Below are 23704 nucleotides of genomic sequence, written 5' to 3'. Positions count from 1 at the left end.
GGCTGGAGAGATGGTTCAATAACTAAAAATGAGTACTACTCTTTCAGATGGCCTGAGTTCAGCCTGCAACTGTCTATAATTCCATTTCCAGGCAGTCCAATGTCTCTGACTTCTGTAGGCACCTGCACTCATGTACATCTGCACTTATATGCACATATCCACACACAGATATGCATACATACACATTACACACACACACACACACACACACACACACACACACACACACACACATCAGTGTGGTACAAAGCCTATAATCCCAACATTTAAGTGGCAGATTCAGGAGGATCATCCTCAAGTTCCAGACCAGCCTTGTCCCCACAGTGAACATAGTGAGTTCTAGACCAGCGTTGTCCTCACAGTGAGCATAGTGAGTTCTAACCTAGCCAGGGCTTTATAGAAATAACATGTCTCGAACAACAATAATAAAAAAGATAAATTCTTATGTATTTTGGATATAAGTCCTTTACCAAAAAGTATATTTTCTCTCTGGGTGTGGCTTGCCTTTTCAGTCTTAAGAAATAATACATGTGGCAAAACTGAAGTTTGGCATTTTAATAACCCCAATTTATCATAGTAATCTCTATAGATTGTTATACTTAAAGCCTCATCCTTAAACCCAAGATTACCCAGGTTGTCTTTCAGGTCATCTTCTAGGAGTTTGCGTCTTGGATTTTGATAGTTTGACAAACACTGTGAAGCCTGGGTCTGGGTTCACTTTTGCATATGGATGTCCAGGTTTTAATCATTTGTGGAAACACAACAGTTTCTCCATGAATTGCTCCTTCCTGTTTGTCAAAGGGAAGTTGAATACATTTGTGCATCTCCACTTTGGGATTCTCTGTTGTCTTCCCTCCTATTGGTCACTGTGGGTCTAAAGGAAATCTTGAAGTTAAGAACGTCAATCTCATTGGGCAGCTGTGGTGCACACCTGTAATCCCAGCACTCAGGAGGCAGAGGCAGGAGGATCTCTGTGAGTTCGAGGCCAGCCTGGTCTACAGATCACATTCTAGGACAGCCAGGGCTACACAGAGAAACCTGGTCTCAAAAAAACAAACAAACAAACAAAAAAGAAAGTGGGCTGGGCTGGGGATGAAGCTCACTTGGTAAGAGTGCTTCCCTACCATGCCTGAAAACTGGGTTCATTTCCCAGCACAACAGAAAAGCTGGTGTTGTGGCAAGTCTGCAATCCCAGCACTTGGGAGATGGGGACAGGAGGATCAGGAGTTCAAGATGAGCATTGGCTATACATCAAGCTCAAGGCCAGTCTGAGCTACATGAGACTATCTAAGAAAAAAGTCCACAAGAACTTAATATCTCTGTATTAATTTTGGTAATAAATGTCTTTAATATGACTTTTGAAGTTTCTAGGGAGACAGCTCAGTTTGTAAAGTGCATGCTGCACAACCTGAGAACTTGGGTTTGTTCTCCAGGAACCAGGTAAAATGCCAAGCATGGTAGCTTGCACTTGTAATCCCAGTTCTGGGAAAGTGGAGACAGGTCAATTCCCTAGGGAACTCACTGACAAGCTGACTTCCAAGTTTTACCTCCACACATATAACATACACCTGCACATATATGCACACATATACAAAAGATTTAAGTTTCTGCATATAAATTTTATATATATATATATATATATATATCAATCACTAGATTTACACCTAAATATTTCATTTTGGAATGATAATGTAAGTGATATTGTATTCTGATAATTTCATCTTTCAATTGTTCATTGTTAGTATGAAGGACCTATAGTCTGTAACCTTGCTAAAAATCACTTACTAGTCCCAGGTTTTTCTTATTGATTCTCTGGTATTTTCATATGGATAATCATATTACCTGCAAACAAAGATAGCTTTATTTCTTCTTTATGTCTGTGTGTGTGTGTGCACGCATGCACATGTGTGAGTGCACACACACACATGTATGTATATATGTATATATATATATATATATTGTGTTTTGTTTTTCTGGTCTTATTGCACAAGTTAAGATTTCAAGTCAGGAAGTATTTGTGTGAGAGAACAATCTATTTTCATTTTAAAAACAAAAAGATTTCTAGCGAACATTCATTCCTCGTTCCAGATCTTAGAGAAAGGCACCCAGTTTCTTGACATTAAGAATGATTCCTCAGGGTTGCTCCATGGTATGATGAATTACATTATTATTAGACTTCTAGAGGCTGAAGAACAATATCATCTGTGGGGTTTCATAGGATTTTTTTTTATCTAATTGAGGAAAATTACTGTATTTCTTGTTGCTAAGATGTTCTATCTTGAATGAATATTGGATGTTATCAAATAATCCTTCAGCATTAACTGATAAGATCATGTAGATTTTTCCCTCTAGTTTGTAAATGTGTTAGATTTTATGAGTTAATTTCAGGTTTTGGTTTGTGGTGTGTTTATTTTTGATCTGGGATCTTATTGTTACATTATTAGACTGGTTTTGCCTATATTCCTTTTTTTTTTTTTTTCTGAGACAATGACTTGCTATGTAGTATCTACTCCCAACTGCTAGAATCATAGGTAGTTTTGCCAGTGTTCAGTTTAGAATTTTTGCATCCAGAGTCAGGTATGGTGGCACATGCCTTAATTCCAGCACCTGGGAGGCAGAGGCAGGCAGATTTCCATGAGTTTGAGGCCAGCCTAGTCTACAGAGTAAGTTCCAGGATAATCAGGGTTATGGAGAGACAAACCTTTTCTCAAAAATAAAATTTAAAAAATATGTTTGTATCTGTGTTAATGAGCTATGTGGATTATAGTTTTTCTTCCTTGTGATATCTTTTTAAAAGATTTATTTTATTTTTTTGTTATGTGTGTGTGTGTGTGTGTGTGTGTGTGTGTGTGTGTGTGTAATGTGCTCATAAATGCAGTTGCCTGAAGAGGCCAGAGTGTGAGATCTTCTGGATCTGGAGTTACAGATAGTTATAAATTACCTGATGTTTGTGCTAGGAACAAAACTCAAGTTCTCTGCAAAAGAAGTACATGCTTTCAACCACTGAGCCATCTCTCTAGCCCTAGCCTTGTGACGCTTTTATCTTACTTTGCTGTATGGGTAGTGCTGGCCTCAGAGAGCATGCTAGGCAGTACTACCCATTCTGAAACACAGAAGAGAATCAAACAGATTCTCTTACAACACACAGTGCTTCTGTGAACCCAGATGTATGGAAGATTGTAGTTGGAGTTTTCTCCAGTCCTGCCTGGCCCACAGTCAGGATAAATCTCTCTCACCCACCAGTCCCACAGTCACTCAGACCCAACCAAATAAACACACAGAGACTTATATTGTTTACAAACTGTATGGCTGTGGCAGGCTTCTAGCTAGCCATTCTTATATCTTTTTTTTTTTTTTTTTAAGATTTATTTATTATGTATACAGTGTTCTGTCTGCACATATCCCTGCAGGCCAGAAGAGGGCACCAGATTTCATTACAGATGGTTGTGAGCCACCATGTGGTTGCTGGGAATTGAACTCAGGACCTTTGGAAGAGCAAGTAGTGCTCTTAACCTCTGAGCCATCTTATATGTTCTTATATCTTAAATTAACCCATTTCTATTAATCTATACCTTGCCACGTGGCTTGTGGCTTACTGGTATCTTACATCATCCTTCTCCTCATGGTGGCTAGCAGTGTCTCTCCACCTCAGACTTGCATTTCCCAGAATTCTCTTCTCTGCTTGTCCCGCCTATACTTACTGCCTGGCTACTGGCCAATCAGTGTTTTATTTATTAACCAATCAGAGCAACACATTTAACATACAGAACATCCTGCAGCAGAAGATTTTAGCCACAGCCCAAGCAAGCAATCACTTCTGCAGCAGAATGTCCTCTGATTCAGTTCAACTCTGACACTATCTGCTCGGAGATAGTCAGATCTTACAAGGTAAGGGCTCAGTCCCAAAGACTGTCCCATTTCTGGCGCAAATGCCAAACTCTAGTCTGTTAACTGTGTTTCTGACTGACCAGCTATAACAAAACATCTGAAGCTAGGCATTTAAAAAAGAAAATAGATTTAGCTCAAGTATGGAGACTCAAAGGCATAGTGCCAACTTCTGCTCAGTTCTCATGAAGGCCTCCTGGTATCATCAGATTCAACTCAGGGATTTGGAAAAACACAGTTCAGCCATAGCATTTCTTCAGTTATCATTTTTTTTAATGTTTTTTATTGTTGTTGTTATCTAGGTTTGGTTTTGTTTGTTTAGGATGGGGTGTTTGGTTTTGACTTTTGCCATACTGGCAAAACATACTGGGTAAGAAACAAGAGCCTCCCACAAGCTAGACAGATGTTCTTTCTACCACCAAGCTACACCTCTCAGCTCTCTCCTGCTGACTTTGGGAGTCTCTAAAACAATTTCTCAGTCTGAGCCTTGCTGCAACTTGGCTGTGGTATCATATCAAAGTGAAACCTGCAGGTGGAACATACACAGCAACCTTCTAACTAAATCTGTTCTGTGACCTTCCAAGTATTTCTTGTCTGCCCCAGCCCCAGCCTTGGGTGAGACAGGAAGACTAGAGAAGTGGCAGCTCTCTGAGCACCCTTCCTTGGGATGATTGGCAAGCTCACCACTAGAGCACATGGCAGACCCAATACAGCTTCTTTCTCCTTGTGTCTATGTGAAACAGGGGGATTTCTTTCAACTTTTTACCTCAAATGTCTGCTGAGTTCCTGCAAGTAAAATCCACAAAAGTGTAGGCCCCCCAGATTGGGCCTGGACCATTACTGGCCTTCAAGCACTGGCCCTCTGTTTTCTCTCTGTGGGCTCAATTGCAGGTGAGCTGGTCTTTCTATAGCTCACCTTGCCTCCTTCTCAGATTGGTGGAGTCCTCACGTCCTTGATTTCCCCATAGGTCCAAGTCACTGGTTCTCAGTCTGCATCATCATAACAGGTTGTTACAAACATCCCTGGCCCTGTCCAGGAAGTTCCTACTCTTCTGTAACCATGAAGAATGTTCTTACACCCACAGTCATTCCAGGTCTTGCTACCAAGGATCCCTGGGTATGCTAGAGGTAACATGGTAGACATAGCCTACTAAGAGTTTGTTGATTGAGCCCAGAAATATCAGAGGGCCAGTGTCATTCATCCAAGCTAGGAGAAACCATCCAGGGGAGACCCAGCCTGGGGCCAGGGAGCCCTATACACTGGTCATATGAACTCTACCAGTCCCAAGGTCCAGACACATCCTCTACCTCAGGTGGAGGTCATCTTGTCTCTCTCCCTATAACTGCTATCTAAAAGGCTTTACCCTTGCCTGTTTCTCCATCCCTTTTCTCCCAGGAGTGAAGGGAGCTACCGGGACCCTAGACTATCATTCAAAGTCAAGTCTACCATTTGTACTACCCTCTTCTGTAAGCCTTACAGTGCCCTGAATCTCCAAGAAGTCAGACTTCAGGAAGAGAGGGTGCTGGAAAAGCTGCCCCCAGGTTCTAACCAGCAGTTGCAGAATCCTGCCTCACAGTTCTTTCTGGACTTCATTTGGTTTTTTTATTTTGGGGCGCTGGAAATAGAAACCAGGGCCTTATGCATGCTAGGCAAATGCTTCATCACTGAGCCATATCCCCAGCCCTCACAGTGCTTTTTGAAGAGAAATCTCTATACTGAGACTGGTTCTGAGGGGCCTGTGGCCTAGCCCAAGACACATTGTCTATGTGATAGGAGTGCGGGTCAGTGAGCATTAAAGCATTTTCAAACTCCCCTCCCCATGTTCCCCAAACCCTGGAAGTTCTGAGCATTAGCCAGATCCCTTTCTTAAAAGTACTTCAGCTACACTGATCAGAGCCAACAGAAGAGAAGAAAACTATTGGTGACCCCGAAATGCTGGTGTTCTCGCCGACCTGCCACTTGGCCCCCAGTACGATTCAATGGAGCAGTTCTTCCTGCCCACGGGACCAAAGACCAGATGAGGACCCTATAAGCGCAAGTCTATTGTTTGAACAGCAGGAGTGCATTGATTCATCATGAAGGAGGACTTAGGAATACAAGAGAAGGAATAAAGTCAGGGCCTTCTTCTCAGGGCCTCACAGTTCCAAACTGTGAGCAAGGAAATGTTCAAGAGGCAGTAATCAGTCAGGAGGGAGCCAGTCTGGAATGACCACCATGGTGGCCCTACAGGCAGAATGGGAAGAGAAGAACTGTGGTCTCCATACCCTTCCCCAGTCTTACCTCAAGAGCAGAGACCAGAACAGAAAATAAGGAAGGTCAAGGATGGTGGTGAGTCTGTGTTTTTATTACCTTTGTTCTTTCCCACCACCTCCCCCGCCTTTTTTTCCTTTGAAACTGACTTGTGTAACTCACATTGCTTTTATGCTCACTATGTAGTAGATGCTGGCCTTGATTCTCCTGCTTCCATTTCCCAAGTGCCAGGATCATTGGAATGAGCCACCATACCTGGCTTTATCTTTGTTCTTAGTATACTATTTTAACTCATAAATTTACATGATTTAATTTTAATAATGGCTGTCTTTAACACCTGACTCTCAGGTCAACAATCGGTTCTTAGTGCATCGTGAAGTGAGGGCCCCAATACTGATGCTAGAAAGGACCAGACAGATGTCTTAGTTACTTTCCTCTTGCTGTGATAAAACATCATGGTCATGCCGGGCGGTGGTGGCACACACCTGTAATCCCAGCACTCGGGAGGCAGAGGCAGGTGGATCTCTGTGAGTTCGAGGCCAGCCTGGTCTACAGAGCTAGTCCAGGACAGGCTCCAAAGCTACAGAGAAATCCTGTCTTGAAAAACCAAAAAAAAAAAAAAAGAAAAAAAAAGTCATGGACAAAGGCAACTTGTAAAACAAAGTATTTCAGTTGGGCTTGCAGTTTCAGAGGGTTAGAGTCCATAATAGCAGAGCAAAGACCTGGCAGCAAGAACGGCTGAGAGCTTATATCTTGATCCTTAAATAAGAGGCAGGGGGTGATATTTTGTTGTACTCTAATAAAATTTGCCTGAAGATCAAAAGACAGAACCAATCATTAGATTAGACATAGAGGTCAGGCCGTGGTGGCACACATCTTTAACCCCAGTATTTGGGAAGCACACATGCCATTAATCCCAGCACTAGGAAGGTTGAGCTAGGACTCAGAGGCATTCAGTTAGAGGATTCATAGAGTTGGTGAGGTGAGAAGTGGCTGTGGCTTGTTCCTTTGTCTCTCTGATCTTTCAGTATTTACCCCAATATCTGGCTCTGGGTTTTTATTATAAGACCATTTAGAATTCATGCAATGAGAGAGAGAGAGAGAGAGAGAGAGAGAGAGAGAGAGAGAGAGAGAGAGAGAGAAACACTGGGAACTGAACAAGTCTTTTGAAACCTCAAAGCCTGCCCCCAATGACACATCTCCTCCAACAAAGCCATATCTCATAATCTTTCCCAAACAGTTCTATCAACTGGGGAGAATATATATAAGTTATATATTTCAAATATATAAGACAATGTAGGCCATTATCATTCAGATCACCACATCAGATACAGACTCTTCTCCTACTGAGGTCATCCAAGAGAATTGATATAATGCAGATTTGCTACTAAGGCCCAGAAGCATCACTCCTGGACTCCCCAGTGCTCAGCCCTGTGATTCATACCAACCATAGATTTCAAAATATAGTACAAAGCTATAGTAATCAAAACAGCCTAGTACTGCTATAAAAAACAGATAGCTTGGGGTTGGGGATTTAGCTCAGTGGTAGAGTGCTTGCCTAGCAAGCACAAGGCCCTGGGTTCGATCCTCAGCTCCAACAAACAAACAAACCAGATAGCTCAATCAATAGAAAACAAGCCCAGAAATGGAGCCAAACTAATTAATTTTTTTCCACAAAAGTACCAAGAACACATATTAGGGTAGATGTCAGTGATCAGTGCTATCCACAAACTACAGTGAGAAAACAAACCTAATCTAACCTAACAAACCTAAGAACCAACTCAAGCTGGGCAGTGGTGGTGCATGCCTTTAATCCCAGCACTCGGGAGGCAGAGGCAGGTGGATCTCTGTGAGTTCGAGGCCAGCCTGGTCTCCAAAGTGAGTTCCAGGAAAGGCGCAAAGCTACACAGAGAAACCCTGTCTCAAAAAAAAAAAAAAAAAAAGAACCAACTCAAAGGGGATGATAGGATTAAAACTTGGAACTAAAATACATAGGGAGAAAGTTTCCCATATTTTACAGTAAAAAATTCATGTAAGTATGATTTTCTAACATCCCTGAAAGTCCTACTGCGCCTATGACTTTGCCCTGAGTGCCTTTCCACTGAGGCTCTGGACGCGCCTCTCTTGCTTACAAGCAAGGATGTTCTTTTTGGTAGCAGTCTTGGGATAAGCCTGAGATAGGCTACGCAGAAGAGATAAGTGTCTGGGTACAAAGGAAGAAAAGGTAGAAAGAAGGAAGAAAAGGCTGGCAAGGGCTAAGGCCAAGGGCCCCTCAGGCACAGCGTAGAGCAGAGGCCTCAGCAGGAAGTGCCAACAGTCAGGGAGGGAGATGCAAAGCCTGGGTGCTGCTCCCATAGGAAGAGCCCCTGGTAGGAAGAAAGCATGCTGCTCCTGTGAAGCCAGAGTACCAACATTCAGAAGCTGCTGACATGAAGGTCCCCAGCACTGTGGTCAGAGGCAAGAGGGCTGTCAGGCAAGCCAAGAATGTTGACTACAACAGAGCAACCCTGGGGGTCTTGATCCGACCCAAGCAATGGCAATGCTTGATCTTCCTTTGATTACTGTGGATGCCAGAGACCATTGGAAAGGTAAAAATGAGAACAAGGAGAAGAGAACAGAAGGCTTGTAAGGATCTCAGTCAGACCACCTTGGATATACCTCTCCCCTCTGGGCCTTCACTTCCTCAGGGTCTCAACAGACCTTGTTTCCTCAACCAGGGATATGATGGCATTCACAGAAGAGCATAATTTCTAGAGGAACCAAGCCGCAGAGGGAAGGTGACCGGCGGCAGGGTGAAAGAGAAAGGGACGTTGGCCTTGACACTGTGTTGTGATCTGCTTACTCTGTCCCTCTCCCTGAGAGAATAGTTTGAGATACTTACTCTCCTAAGACTTCAAAGTCAAATATATGGTTTAATGTGCCTGCACTGTAACAAGATAGTCAGCAGCTGTGACAAACACCCCAAGCACCAGTGAGGAGTTTGCCCTGGCTACCTGGGAAATAAAGCTCCGGGAATATCTATGGGACAGAGGCATGGGTTACTCATTCGCTCACATGTACTCACATATTCACACTCAACACTCATGCACTTACACTCACACAACCACATATGCACACTCACAGGCTTACATACTTTCTCTTCATACATGCACACACATACTCATGTACAATACACACATACAATCAGCCAGGGATTCTTCTGAGATACAACAAACGTCACTACCCTTCTTCTCCCGCCTCCTAAGAACAGGAGCCCATCTTCCTTTCAGTCCCGAGACTATCAAAGCCGAGTGGCCACACTTCAAGGCTGTGGCGCTCAGCTTTGTCATGGAGAAGCATGGCTGAGGTGCGTAGCAGGTGAGCAGAAGTCACTCGTGAATGAGGCAGGGCCAGAGTGTTAGAAACAACTGTGGCTCTAGGACAACTCGGACGGAGATCTCAGGGCTGAGCATGGCAGTTTAAGATGTCCAGGGCTGGGCTGCTGACCTGAAGGCGAAAATGCAGTCCTGAGGCTGTCAAGATTCATGTCTCCTGGGAAACTGCAAGTCGTGTGTGAAGCGTTGAGTGTGAAGATGTGGGAGCCAGAGGCCAGGGTCACGGATTCATAGGGGTGCTTCTGTAGTAATGGGGGCTGGGTCACACATAAGATGGAGACTGGGAAGAGCTATACCTCCTACTGAGAGGGCTATGGGGAAATGAGTTAGTTCATCAGGTCTGAGAAGACTGGCAGGAAGAAGCCCCCCGGAAGGCCCATGGAGAAGGACTCTGCTATGGACCAGGCCCACTTAGAGTCGGAGGACTGACTGGGCTGGTGGGATGCCTTGAGAGACTCGTGTATGAGAACACAAGTCCTCATGGCCTAGGCTTGTGAAAGGAGACTCTGGCACCTGGTCTGGCCTAGGACTTAGGTCGGTATTAACAAAATAGTCACTCTCAAATTCACTTTGCTGAGACACAAAAGTATCTGCTGTTTACCCTGCAAACCACGGTGCCCCCTGGGCTAACCGCAGAGTAGATGACAATAATGGCTTGGATCTTTGCCTTTTAAGCTCACAGTGACTTCAGTTTCCACTCATTTGCTCATTCACTGAGCATGAAGCCAGCACTAGGTGGTCTAAGTGTCAGGGATACAGCCTAAGCAAGCCTGGAGAACTCATCACCCAGTGGGTTTCTAGGCTCCCTCCGGAGCCAGGATGCAGTAAGCCTGTATTCACTGAAAACCTTGAGCTACATACACAGCATCAGTCAGTGTCCTCCTGGGACTTAGGGCCACTTGGGAACCCTGCAGGAATTACACTTGAAATGTTTGTGATACCAAGACGGAGTGGACTCCATAGCTTCTGAGGCCAGACAGATGAGGCCACAGGCCAACATGTGTGCCGCCCCTCCAGGTGCTTCTCTGGTCGGCCAATAAGGTATTTGAAGAGCTGACAGACATCGAAAGGCAGTTCCACAAGGCATTCTACACTGTCCGGGCCTATCTAAACTGCGACCGGTACTCAGTGGGCCTTCTGGACATGACCAAGGAGAAGGTGAGGTCTCAAACTCTCAGGTGCCTCCTTCCGAGTGTGACCCAGCTCATAGGCTGAACATTCCCTTCTCTCTTCTTCTCTGCCCAGGAATTCTTTGATGTATGGCCTGTGCTGATGGGGGAAGCCCAGCCATACTCAGGCCCACGAACACCCGATGGCCGGGTAAGTCAAGCTGATAGGTGGCAAGCACCCCACAAGAGGATGGGGAAATAAGGTAGCCTCACACACCTATCTGCTCTCCTCAGCCTGCGCTGCCCTAATGAAGGTGAACTCTCCAGACCTGCTTTAGCTTGCTGGAGCTCCTGTAAATATTGTGACATGCTTGCACATGACTTTTAGTGTATGTGTGGAGTATGGGCCCCATTGGTGTGAAGTTAAATGGGATATAGGTAAGATAGATCTAAACCTGGGTGTGCAATACACATCTATGAGTGCCAGAGAGAGAGAGAATGTATTGGTGTACACCACACACACACACACACACACACACACACACACACACACACACACACACACGGGTGCTGTGCCTGCGTCATCTGTGGATGGATGTGTCTGGGTGGGTTCTGTTCTCTTTTCTCTTCAAGAAAACCTCCACTGAGAAGCTGACCAAGAGTTGATACATTGATGTGTTTTGTTTCCCAGGAAATTGTCTTCTACAAAGTTATTGATTATATCCTCCATGGCAAGGAAGACATCAAAGTCATTCCGTAAGTGCTCACCTCAGGATAAACCCAAGTTCTGGATTAGCTATCTCAAGGGCATCTATGTAGAGCCAGCAGGGCCTTCCCAGGACAGGGAGGAGGAGCATGGACAGATGAAAAGGGAAGTTACCGGACTAAGGCACTTAGATATCTGCTTCAGATATCTAGGGAGTCAGGTGAACTGTCAGGTGGCCCCATCAGCAGCAACTCAACCATCTCAGCCCTGGCAGGTAAAGCCTCCATAAGGTAAGGCCATTGTCACACCCCAAAGGAAAGTCTAGTACAGAGCACAGACCTAGAGGTACAGTGGTCTTGTGATTATGTGGCCAGTGACCTCATGAACCTATAAGCCTGTCAACATCCCAAACAGGCTCCAAGAAAGGAGTAGGATTCAGGTATCAGGGCTGCAGAACAGGTAGCCCACACTGACTCTCCAGAGGCCAACTGAAGTCAGGAGCCTCCAGTAAGGGAGGGGACCCTGCAAAAAGAGGAGGTCCACCAAGGCAGAACAGAAGGCACCTCCTCCTGCCCTCAGTATTTTACTAGGCCCCACACCACCTAAGCTCAGAGAAGGGAACAAACTGAATTCATATATTATTTCATCTAACAATCCAAGCATCTATTCCTCTGATCTCTGCTCTTTCCCACAGAACACCTCCAGCTGATCACTGGGCCCTGGCCAGTGGCCTTCCAACCTATGTAGCAGAAAGTGGCTTTGTGAGTGTCCCTCTCCAGGCCTTGGCCTGTGCTTGCCAGTGCTGCATGCCTGTTGGCCTGCCACCCCCTATTGGCCCTTCCTGCTAGCTGCTGCTCACCTTGCCCAGTTGGAAGCTCCTCTCTTATAGGCAAGGCTAAATAGACTAGTGCTTGTGTTTATGTATTCAGCAATTTATGCAATTGCTTCTGATCCTTTCCAGATCTGTAACATCATGAATGCTTCAGCTGATGAAATGTTCCAGTTTCAGGTAATGTGCCTACTGATTGCTAGAAACTGCATTTTACTTGAAAAGAGGGCATTTAGTTTCAGAAATGGTGGGTTGAACTAGGTTTTCCCACTCAAGGAACAATTTTATGGGGCTGGGGAATGACTCAGTAGATAGTGTTTTCTATGAAAACATGAGGATATGAGTTCAGATCCCCACACCCACATTAAAAACAAAAAACAAAAAACAAACAAACAAAAAACAGGCATGGTAAAATGTACCTATAACTTCAGTGCTGGATTAAGAAATAAGAAGCAGACCAGACAAGATGATCCTGGGGGCTTAGTGGCCAGCTAATCTAGCCAATCAGTGAGCTCCAGTAATAGAGGAAAACATTCAACATGGACTACTGGTCTCCACATGCACACACATGGGCACACACATATGTATAATATACACACATAAAACAACTTCACTCACATCTGTAATCCCATTACTCAGAAGGCTGAGGCAGACGGATTGCTGCAAATTAGCCCAAGGCCAACTAAAGAGTGAGATTCTGTCTTAAAAAGCAAAAGAAAAATAAAGGAAAAATTTCATTTTCGGTGACTAAGAAACCATACAAGAAATATGTATTTGTGCTTCCAGGTCTGCAATTGAGCTGATTTTATTGGGCTCAGTTAGACTCAGGTGATCCTGTCTAGTCTCAGCTGACCTTATCTGGTCTCAATTGATCTTGGCTGAACTCGGGAAAGCTTATCTGGGCTAAGTGGATCCTGTCTGGTCTCAGCTGGTCTAGTCTGGTCTTAATTTATCTTCACTGGGCTCATCTGGGCTCAGCAGGTCTTCACTGTGCCCAGGAGAAGTGAGCTAATCTTTGGGCTCAATCAACCCTGGCAGGACTCAGCTGAATCTTCTTTGGCATCACTTGATTGAACCTGGTCTAGCAAACTCTCTGGGCTGGGACTATGAGGGTTTAGAGTTTCTCTGCTCTACCTGTCTTTATCTAGGGTTTGGACAAACATACCCAAGGCCACAGCTCTTTCCTAAGGGAGGTCGTGTTTAGGAACATACTTTGTCACAGCCTCTTGGAGGAACTAGCCAAAAACTACTATTCATATTTCACATGGAAAGACATAACGAACCAACTATATAATATTCGAAGTCCAGTGTAAAGTGGAAATGTGGGCCCATTTTTTGAGCAATTAATAAGTACTTTAAGAGCAAGGACTGGAGGTAGACAGCAGTGTCAATACTTCTTAGAAGTATCCTTGGGCCTAGAGCCCTCATGTGCCCTTGATGTTTGCTATGGTGAGGAAATAGCTTCCTCCAGCCCAGAAAATTATGACACAAAGCCTATGAACATAAAGTTCACAGACAAGTGAGAGCAAAAAGACAGCATTCAACCTATTAGCATAGTTTAAGGAGAGAGAAACTGAGGTCTATCCCCACCCCCAGGCACCAAGTCTTACCAGACCACACCCAGAACAGCCTAGTTCTTTCTCTGCTCCCTGCAGGAGGGGCCCCTGGATGATTCTGGGTGGGTGATCAAGAATGTTCTCTCCATGCCCATTGTTAACAAAAAGGAAGAGATTGTGGGGGTGGCAACCTTCTACAACAGGAAAGATGGGAAGCCCTTCGATGATCAAGATGAAGTTCTCATGGAGGTAAATATCCAGTACCATACGTGGACAAAGATGTCCGTCTGTGATGGTGTGGGACATCAGTGAGTATTGTTCCTCCCCACACACTTCTGGACCCTGATTAGCACTAAGTCAAGGAGAAGGGGACAAAGATAGTTCACAAAGTTCTATCTCTGGAGATCTCATTCAGAGGCATCCACTGTACTGCAGCAGTCTGGGAAATTGGCCACTGAGCTACGGGTGTAGAACATAGTAAGAGTCACCACAGTGATTGGCTAATGGGGTGACACTGCTGTCTACCTCCAGTCCCTGACACAGTTCCTGGGATGGTCAGTGCTGAATACCGACACCTATGACAAGATGAACAAGCTGGAGAACCGTAAGGACATCGCCCAGGACATGGTTCTGTACCATGTGAGATGCGACAAAGATGAGATCCAGGCAATCTTGGTACTGTGCCTAGCATTCTATGGGTCCCCTCTGGGGAGGCAGGGAACTCAGGGACATATCTCTGGGGCCCAGGCTAGGTCTAACACTGTACAACCCAGACACTGTCCCTGGGTCTCATCCTAAGTAGTGAGCAAGTGTGACCAGAGCCTTCCTGGTCTGTCTCATTGTTCCATCTATAATCCATGTGTGTCATTAAGGACTGCACAGGGAAAGGAAGGAAAGTCAGGGTTCCCAGAAACTGCTGGCTTATGTCTGGAATTGAGGATGTCTGAACACAAGGAGACTGCTGTCCTTCACCAATCAGGAGCCCTGTGTTCAACATGTTCCATGATGGCGTACCATCATTCTGTTACCTTGACAGGGTGAAGGTGATGTTGTCACTGTCATGTGGGTAATGGTGACACCACCACTGACACACTTATGGATGGGCATGATACTGCCATCTGTCACATGAGGTGAAGGTTAAGAGTCACCTTGTCATAGTCATAGAGTAAAGATGATACTATCATCCTGTCCCTTGTGGGGGAATGGTGATAAGTTCACTGTGTAACATTTGTGGAATGAAGGGTCACTGTCACTCTGTCATTCCTGGGATAAGGGTGATATTGTCAGCTGTCATATGGAGTAGAGGGGATGCTGTCACTCTGTCATATAGGGTGAAGTGACACTATCACTCAGTCCCACAACTCACCTGTTGTTCTCTGTTAGCCAACAAGGGATCGCCTGGGAAAAGAGCCCGCTGACTGTGAGGAGGATGAGCTGGGGAAAATCTTGGTGAGAACCTGCTTCTAGTGGACACAAGCTGCTCTCATGAGTGGCAGGAGAGAGGCCTGGCACACACAGCATCCTCTCGTGATGTTAGTGCTACCTGTGTAGAAATGTCCCCAACAGAGGTGATAGTACAGCTCTGAGAGTGTCCAGCTGGAGTTTACTTGATGTCTGCCCTGCTGAGGGTCTCTGCCTGCCTTCCTGCCTCCTTTGTGCTTCCCACGACTACCCATGTTTTAGCTTCTGCGGCCACAGTTTGGGCCAAGTGTCCATCTGTGCTGCCTCCCTACAGGAGTAACCAGGCCTGCAGCCCCTAGTTTAGAGATGTCTGTGTTCATGTGTTTACATACTTCTGTGTGCACTTGTGTATGCATGCATGTGTGTATAGGCACATACAGACACATGTTTGTGTGTCTCCCAGAGAACATCCCTACATCAACTTGATAGTTATGGGACACCTACCTTTTTCTGTCACTTGTGTGATTCATCAGAATCACCAGAGCTGTGCACACATGTTCCCATGTGTCCATATGGGTAGGCCTGAACGCGTGTATGTGCCTCTGTAACTTTTCATGTATATAGCTTTGTTTTGTTTTGTTTTGTTTTGTGTTTTGAGACAAGGCTTCTCTGTGTAGCTTTGGTGCCTGTCCTGGAACTCGCTCTGTAGACCAGGCTGGCCTGGAACTCACAGAGATCCACCTGCCTCTGCCTCCCGAGTGCTGGGATTAAAGGTGTGTGCCACCACCGCCCGGCTCCATGTATCCATCTTGACGTTTGCTTTTCCAACATCACTGCTACCAAGTCAGGCGGGCTTCTCACAGTCGAGTCACCTGGTGGGTGGGAACAGTGGAACAGGTTGGGACAATATGAATGACCTAGCTGTAAATCTGAGTAACTGGAAGGCAGACATCACCAGAGATACCCGAGTGTCTGCCTGGACAAGGGTCCAGAAAAAAAAGAAAGGTTAAGGACCGGTGTGGGTGTGGCAGGTCTGCTTCCCTCAGCCCATAATCTCTCTTGCAGAAGGAAGAACTCCCAGGGCCTACCAAGTTTGACATCTACGAGTTCCACTTCTCAGATCTGGAGTGTACAGAGCTGGAGCTAGTCAAATGTGGAATCCAGATGTACTATGAGCTGGGTGTAGTCCGAAAGTTCCAGATTCCCCAGGAGGTGGGGAGCTATGGTTGGAGGTTCCGGAACAAGAGGATGTGGAGGGTTGGTTAAGGGTTACAGATACCAAAGAGGTGAAAGACATGTGGTGAGAGCCCTCAAAGATCACCACTGGGAGGAAGGGAAGGTTATTCCAGCTCAGAGCTCCACGATTCTGCTCTTTCCCTGGGCTTCTCACTCTGTCTTGCGTCCACCTCCATACCTGTGTCCCCACAGCCCACATAAAGAATGAATAATCTCTCATGCTCCCCAGAAACCAAGAGTGACAGGCTGGTATTTCAGAAAGAAATTTTGCTAAATTCTAAGGGAAACAAAATAGAAAAAAGTTATTAAAAAAATATTTCCAAATACTTATTTGAGCCTCAATATCATAATGAAAATATTAGAGAGCTCCCTTAGCCTGCATTCTCTTTCTCAAAGAAAATGTCTAGGTGCTCTATCTTCCTGCTCACAGACCACATATCTGACCCATTCAAACATTCAGCCCTAAAACTGTTTTTATTTAGTTCTTTTTGTTTTGTTTTTGCTTGTTTCTCAAAGTATCCCACATCCCAGGGGTCCTCTTTCCATTGTGGGTCTGGGCCATGGAGATAGAGGCATCTGATTTCCAATGGCTGGAGCTGTTCTTAGCTCTACTGTGTGAGAACCCTTCCCAAACAGGAAGGAGCCAAGGGGAACAAGGGACAAGGACTCTGAGGCCAACAAGATAGAAGTAGGAAAATGGGTATGACAAGCTCTACTACAAGCAGTGTGAAAGGCTTGGGTGGATTCTCATGTGGTGTTGTGTAGACTCATATGTGGCTTCCAGTGCTTACATGTCCTCTGCTCCCCCAGGTCCTGGTGCGGTTCCTGTTCTCTGTCAGCAAAGCCTATCGAAGAATCACCTACCACAACTGGCGCCATGGCTTCAATGTAGCTCAGACCATGTTTACGCTACTAATGGTATGTATGTAAATGGGATGGGGTAAGAAAATTCATGGGCCTGGACAAAAGACCACAGCTACTACCTTCTGGTCCAAGGATGCCTGTTATGCTTGCCCAGTCCTGGCAATGGGTGGAGGGGACTTGGGTGGGCAAAAGAATGGGTTTGGGCCAGCCCCACATTCCCTTCTACCTCTGCTTTCTGGAGCCAGAGAGCTGGGCCAGTGGCAGGACCCAGAACTGGACTTCTCCCCACAGACAGGCAAACTGAAGAGCTATTACACAGACCTGGAGGCCTTTGCCATGGTTACAGCTGGCCTGTGCCACGACATCGACCACCGTGGCACCAACAACCTGTACCAGATGAAGTAGGCTATGGGGAGGGCAGGCTCGTGGTGGGCATGGTAAACCATAAATCAAGCACGGTTAGGCTCAGTCTTTGCAGTCTGGCAATCAGTACTGAGAGGGGCCACCTTGAAGGCACAGTGCCAAGTGGGTCAGATCTCATCCTACCGCCTTCTAACATTGTTTTTGTTGTGTCTTCTTTTTAAATAAAATATGCAACAGATCCCAGAATCCTCTAGCCAAGTTACATGGCTCCTCAATTCTAGAACGGCACCACCTGGAATTTGGGAAGTTTCTGTTGGCAGAGGAGGTTTGTTCCTGATTTGGTGATGGGTCCTCCTTTGGGCTGCAGCAAACAGGCAGGAGGCCCTGGGAAGCAAGTTTATGAGTGTGAGGTGCTACCAAACAGGCTCCCATCTAGAGATGCTCCCACATGGGGTAGAATTGCTTTCAAAGGGCAGTAGCCATGAATAGTCACTAGTGGGCACAACAGGTCATGGAAATAGGAAAAGATATTTGACTTGGGACCCTCCCAGTCAGAGGATAGACACCAAGGGAGGGCAGGGATGACTATCCTTGCCTGGAGAGGTAGCCATAAGACTAATCTGGGATCACATAAGTAAAGGCCAGGTTAGAGTGTAGGGAGTAGACAGAGTAGGCCCTGAGAGTCAAATCAAGGGTACCCCAGGCAACATCTGCCACAACCCAACACCAACTGACGGTCCCCACAGAGTCTGAACATCTACCAGAACCTGAACCGGCGGCAACATGAACATGTGATCCACCTCATGGACATTGCCATCATTGCCACTGACCTGGCCCTCTACTTCAAGTAAGAATGCATCAGAGGCAGGAGGTGGGGCCCTCGGCAGACATAGACAGTTATGACCAACCTATCACTTACTCCTCCCCTCCTCTGGGGACCAGGAAGAGAACAATGTTCCAGAAGATTGTGGATGAGTCCAAGAACTATGAAGACAAGAAAAGTTGGGTCGAGTACTTATCCCTAGAGACAACACGAAAAGAGATAGTCATGTAAGTAACATGTCCATCGTTGACCAACTAGCCCTGCGAGACCTCCCTAAACTCAGGGATAAGAGACTCCAAAAAAAGATTAGCTCCCTTTAAATTGAACAAAGGCACTGGATCAATCTGTCCTGAGATTCATGGGCATCAGCACGGAATTCAGAGTCAGATAACCTTCCTTAGGACCCTTGGTCATCACTTTGTGCTTCATCCTCTGTTCCACTTCTTCACCTACAAGGTGGTGACTCAGGACTAGCACCTCCCCCAGGACTGTCTCAGAGAAGCTGAGAAAATGTGTTCGCTCTGTTCTCAGAAGGACATGTAGTCTGCTCTGTCTGTTCACAGGGCCATGATGATGACTGCATGTGACCTGTCTGCTATAACCAAGCCCTGGGAAGTCCAGAGCAAGGTCAGGACTGATGACCATCTGGACTCAGAATAGCCCTTCACAGGCCATCCTGGGTCTTCACCTAGGGAGCTACAGGGAAAGGGTGTTGATTTTTGAAGTAATGTCTGGGTACAACAGTGAGAGGCACCATATGAACACTGCCTGCAGCACCTCAGGGGAGGGCCCGCTGCTCCTGAACACAGAGCCCCACTATAACCTTTGTGTGTGCTCAGGTTGCTCTTCTTGTGGCTGCCGAGTTCTGGGAACAAGGAGACTTGGAGAGGACTGTCTTGGATCAACAGCCCATTGTGAGTGTTGTTTTCCGAATCTTCCATCTTGACGTGGGAATTAGAACACTTGGTAGTGCTCTAGACCCCAGGATTTTAAGGTCCTGGAGTTTTAACCTTGATTTGTGGGGTCCTTGGCTTGAGCATGGGTAATTTGGCATCTTGTAGAATAAAAATCATGAAAAATTGGAAGATCTAGATTGTAGCTCACAAGCAAGAGCCCCCAGGCCTATGCAGCTGCACAGTACATACATTAGGCAGGGCAGTTCAGGGAGGGTAACTCTGAGAAGGGCAACCCTAGGGGAAAGGGGAGGAGTAGAGGTAGTAGTCCATGGCAAGACAGACATTGAGGCTGTTATGGTTAGGGATAGGCCCACTGCTAACACCAGGGATGGCATCTATCCACATAGGAACTAGGAACTACATCAGTTTGCTTTGACCACTTGGGGAGGCACAAGGAGGCAAAGATTTTATCTCCTAAGCCAGCTTACTAATGTGAAGAACTGTTTGGAGCAGGCTTTAGGCAAGGTACAGACTCAGCAAGAGAGAGGCCTTTGCCAGCTAACAAAGTCTCATAGGGAGGGGCAGCACCCATGTCACTTGCCTGTGTTTCTTCCACAAGCCCATGATGGACCGGAACAAAGCAGCTGAGCTCCCCAAGCTACAGGTTGGCTTCATCGACTTTGTATGTACTTTCGTGTACAAGGTGCGCAACAGAGGTGTTTGGTGTGGGCTGGGGTGGATTGGCCAAAAGTGGGTAGGGAATGGGCTGGACCCAGCAGTGACAGTACAGGGACATTTGTGTGGTCTCCACCCTTATCTGATAGAGTAAGATGTACAACTACTCTTGTATATCTACCCTATCACAACACCCATCTCAACCTGCCCAGTCACTGGTCTGTCCCAAAACTTGTGACTGTCCTTCAGAAGCACCAAGTATACCCCTAGAAGGTCCTTACTCATCCTGAGGTCCCACTTTAAGTATCTCTACCTCAGAGTGACACTTTACCCACAATGGGCACACTGTCTTCAGGAAAATGACTTGCCTACTAGGTATCTGTGAAAATGTGAAAGCAAACCTGAGTCTGTCTGTCTCTATTGGCACACCCCGATACAACCTGAAGAACATGATAGCAGCCATGTTTCCACTAGCTTGTCAGGCACCAAAATGCTGCCAAGGATTTAGATTCTGCTATATGATTGTAGGACATAAGGCAGAAACTAGGAGAGACTCAAAAGATAAGCCTGACTACAGTGTCCTCATGTGATACACATGACATCCGAGCTCCACACCTCTCTGGTTGTACTTGGTGTTGACAGACCCGACATTGTAAGGTAGATGCTGTGTAATTCCAAGGGAAGTCAATCCTAAACAGCCAGGCAAGCAGGAAGAGATGGCCACTGTAGGCCCCACTGTCTTCCTCAGTCCATCCACATCACCTGAAAGCAGCTATAGGGATCGTTGAAGCTTCCAATCCCCCTGCAGCTGACGTTCTGTGCTCTATTCTTGGGATGCTCATCCTGCTAGTACTGTATCATAAGTACTTATACCCAAGTTCCTATCCTGTCCTCCTCCTTAGGGATCTGGAAAGGGGACACTTCAGTGGTTCTTTCCCATGCTGATCAACTCTAGATGACATTGCCTAGGGGTCAGCCCCAAGTGAAATAGGCTGAGGGTGGGGGAACCAAGCTCATGCTGGGCCTTTGGCAAGCTACAGATCATGTGACCTGGGGAACAGTAGTAGCCATCTTACAAGCATAATGCCAGGGAGTGTGAAGCCTCACTTCACTGTCTTTTTGACTTTTAAAATAAAACAGGCCATAGATACGAAAGCATCCTCAGTCCAGTGAGTCTGATGATAGGGAAGCCTGAGGCCTTGAAGAGCTACTATTTGAGCCTTCCAGGAGCAGTGGAACAGCATAGTGACTTCTCAGTTCCCTCTAGGAATTTTCTCGTTTTCATGAAGAGATCCTGCCCATGTTTGACCGACTACAAAATAACAGAAAGGAGTGGAAAGCATTAGCTGATGAGTATGAGGCCAAAGTCAAGGCCCTGGAGGAAGAAAAGAAGAAGGAAGAAGACAAAATAGCAGCCAAGAAAGGTCTGGGCCCCTCTGACGGCTGGGACGGCCTCAGTCAACCCCTCCGTCAATGCTGCAGCGTGGCAGAAAACCACCAAGCTATCAGAAAGGCAGCTGATTGGCAGAGCCCTAAGCTGAGACTGAGGCTCTGGAGCCAAAGAATGCCCCATCCTTCTATCCTTCCTTCAAGGGACATGGCAGCTCTTGCCACGTAGATAACAGATGAGACTGAATGCTAGTATAGTCCTATACATGGGAAGCAAGCTCACTGGACTTCTGTCAGCTCTTTTGTTCCACTAAGTAGCAGATCCTTTCCAGGTGTGGTAGCCCACGCCTGCAATCCCCCCCCCCCCCCCCCCCCCGCCCGAAGAAACCACAACAGAAAGGCAAAAACAAAATCAGTGAGCTAATCAAGAGTTAAATTGGCACAGGGCTAACCTGTATCATGTGACTCAGTTGAACACACTGCACCCCAGATCAGAAGCCCAGTGACATGACCTTATCTTTTCCAGGGTTTGTTTACCCTGGAGCTGGGGTTCTCCAGGGCCATTGAGTGAGCACACTGAATAAGGCATCTTCTGGGGCATGGGAGGTCAGGGCTGAAAGTAATCAGGGCACAGTGACCGCAGAGCTCAGGCACTAAGGCTCAGCATAATCGGCTTGGGTTGGCCACAGACCTAGTTCAGCCCCTGCAGGGAGAACCCACAGGTGCTAGCAGAGGACACGCCAGAGAAGGGAGACAACGTGACCACTCATAGTCTATCTTCTCTTGCAGCGGGCACAGAAATTTGCAACGGTGGTCCAGCACCCAAGTCCTCGACCTGCTGTATCCTGTAAAACCTATGTAGTGGCTTCTGGCCCCTCTTGCCACTCACTGGAGATGGACTCTGCCTATAACAGTTTGGTGTAAGACATTAGGACGCAGAAAAAAAAAAGATCAAATATAACTTTGAATATTTTGAAATTTTAAACGTGTTTTGTTTTTTCAAATTAAAGCCAACTATGACTGTTAAATAGTGTAGCCCATATTTATCTGGTTTGATAAAATTCCCACAAAGATCTTTACAAAGGATTTGTGAATTGTGTCTGAAATTAGAACTCTGCTCTTGTACATACGTGTGTATAGATAGGTATTCAGTTCCATCTGCTTAAGTAAAATCATGTCCAGGGAGTCAGAATAAAATCATAACTTGCCAGTTTTACACATGCTAACATCACTTGACGGCACATCGTATTTGACTCACTGAGACTCTGCTGGGTCAAGGCTGTGAGCAGAGCTGAGATCAAACGGAAGTGGCTTGGCTGGGACCCTCATGAAGGAAGCAGCTGTGGACACTGCGGGGAAGCCTGAAAGCCTAAGTCCCTTAAACATGCACTATCTGTCAGGCAACAGACTCACTGGATCTCAAAGGATGTGTTCTCCCGGGAAGAGAATACAGTTTGCCTTCAGCCCCGGGGAGAGGGGGCAAATTTATCCTCAGAGTCCCAGATAGTGGGATTCCATCTGAGGGGATTGGAGGGGAAAGCAACCCTTCACTCAGCCATAGGACTTCGAAGTATACATATGCTGCTCCTCTCAACTCACTTTAAATGCCAAAAAGAGAGAGAGAGAGAGAGAGAGAGAGAGAGAGAGAGAGAGAGAGAGCGCTCTAACCTCAGGAAACATGTGCAAGGCACAAAACTTCTGGAGGGAGCAGTAACACTTCCGGTTTGCTTTTGATTGCTGTGAACCATGAACAAGAACAACTTGGGAGGTTAAGGGTTTATTTGGTTTACGTATCTCCATCACAGTCCATCACTGAGAAAGTCAGGACAGGAACTCAAGCAGGAGCAGAGGAACCATAGAAGAACACTGCTTACTGGCTTGCTCACTTACACAACCCAGGACCATCAGCCTAGGGGTGGTACCACCCACAGTGGGCTGGGCACTCCCACATCAACCATCAATTAATATCCCACAGATACAATCATAAGTCAATCTGCTAGATAATTCCTCGATTGGGGTTCCCTCTTCCAGGTGACTAGTTTGTGTCAAGTTGAAAAGAACTAGCTAGCACCCCCGCTGTTGGCATACAGGAGCCCATGGGTACAGATGGAGGGACTTCTTTCAGGTCACTTTCCAAGACCCAGAGGAAAATTACGAGTTGAGGAGGCACACGACCCATGTTACTGTGAAGGCATCAACTCCCACCTGTCCACCTGTACAGGGCCTGAGCTTCTGACAAAAGCAGACCAGCTCAGGGCAGAGCAAAGCAAGCTACACCAGGAGGCTAAGACACTCTATTGACTTGGCATCCTTGGAGCCCCAACTTGGCCATACCACTGCACCTTTC

General features: G+C 46.3%; 1 protein-coding gene and 1 non-coding gene across 2 annotated transcripts in view; both read left to right on the top strand.

Annotated features, from left to right (window-relative positions):
• The window catches only part of Pde6b (phosphodiesterase 6B), a 42934-nt gene extending 20557 nt beyond the window's left edge, over positions 1-22377 (top strand). Inside the window, exons 4-22 of the mRNA XM_036201122.1 lie at positions 10528-10668; positions 10756-10830; positions 11311-11375; positions 12020-12086; positions 12287-12334; positions 13810-13959; positions 14242-14385; positions 15094-15159; positions 16177-16323; positions 17158-17265; positions 17503-17612; positions 17812-17899; positions 18321-18421; positions 18517-18624; positions 18961-19024; positions 19237-19311; positions 19913-19996; positions 21236-21392; positions 22147-22377. Coding sequence (XP_036057015.1) covers positions 10528-10668; positions 10756-10830; positions 11311-11375; positions 12020-12086; positions 12287-12334; positions 13810-13959; positions 14242-14385; positions 15094-15159; positions 16177-16323; positions 17158-17265; positions 17503-17612; positions 17812-17899; positions 18321-18421; positions 18517-18624; positions 18961-19024; positions 19237-19311; positions 19913-19996; positions 21236-21392; positions 22147-22208 — 1860 coding nt within the window. The 3' untranslated portion in view covers positions 22209-22377. The remainder of the gene's footprint in view (positions 1-10527; positions 10669-10755; positions 10831-11310; positions 11376-12019; positions 12087-12286; positions 12335-13809; positions 13960-14241; positions 14386-15093; positions 15160-16176; positions 16324-17157; positions 17266-17502; positions 17613-17811; positions 17900-18320; positions 18422-18516; positions 18625-18960; positions 19025-19236; positions 19312-19912; positions 19997-21235; positions 21393-22146) is intronic.
• On the top strand, positions 7662-7736 carry Trnaa-agc. The gene has a single exon. It is a non-coding gene; the product is annotated as a tRNA-Ala (tRNA).
• Positions 22378-23704: the final 1327 nt, after the last annotated feature.

Source organism: Onychomys torridus, chromosome 10 (assembly GCF_903995425.1).
Source record: "Onychomys torridus chromosome 10, mOncTor1.1, whole genome shotgun sequence".
Lineage (NCBI taxonomy): Eukaryota > Metazoa > Chordata > Mammalia > Rodentia > Cricetidae > Onychomys > Onychomys torridus.
The sequence above is the reverse complement of the archived record's forward strand: the minus strand, read 5'-3'. Positions and strand labels throughout refer to the sequence as shown.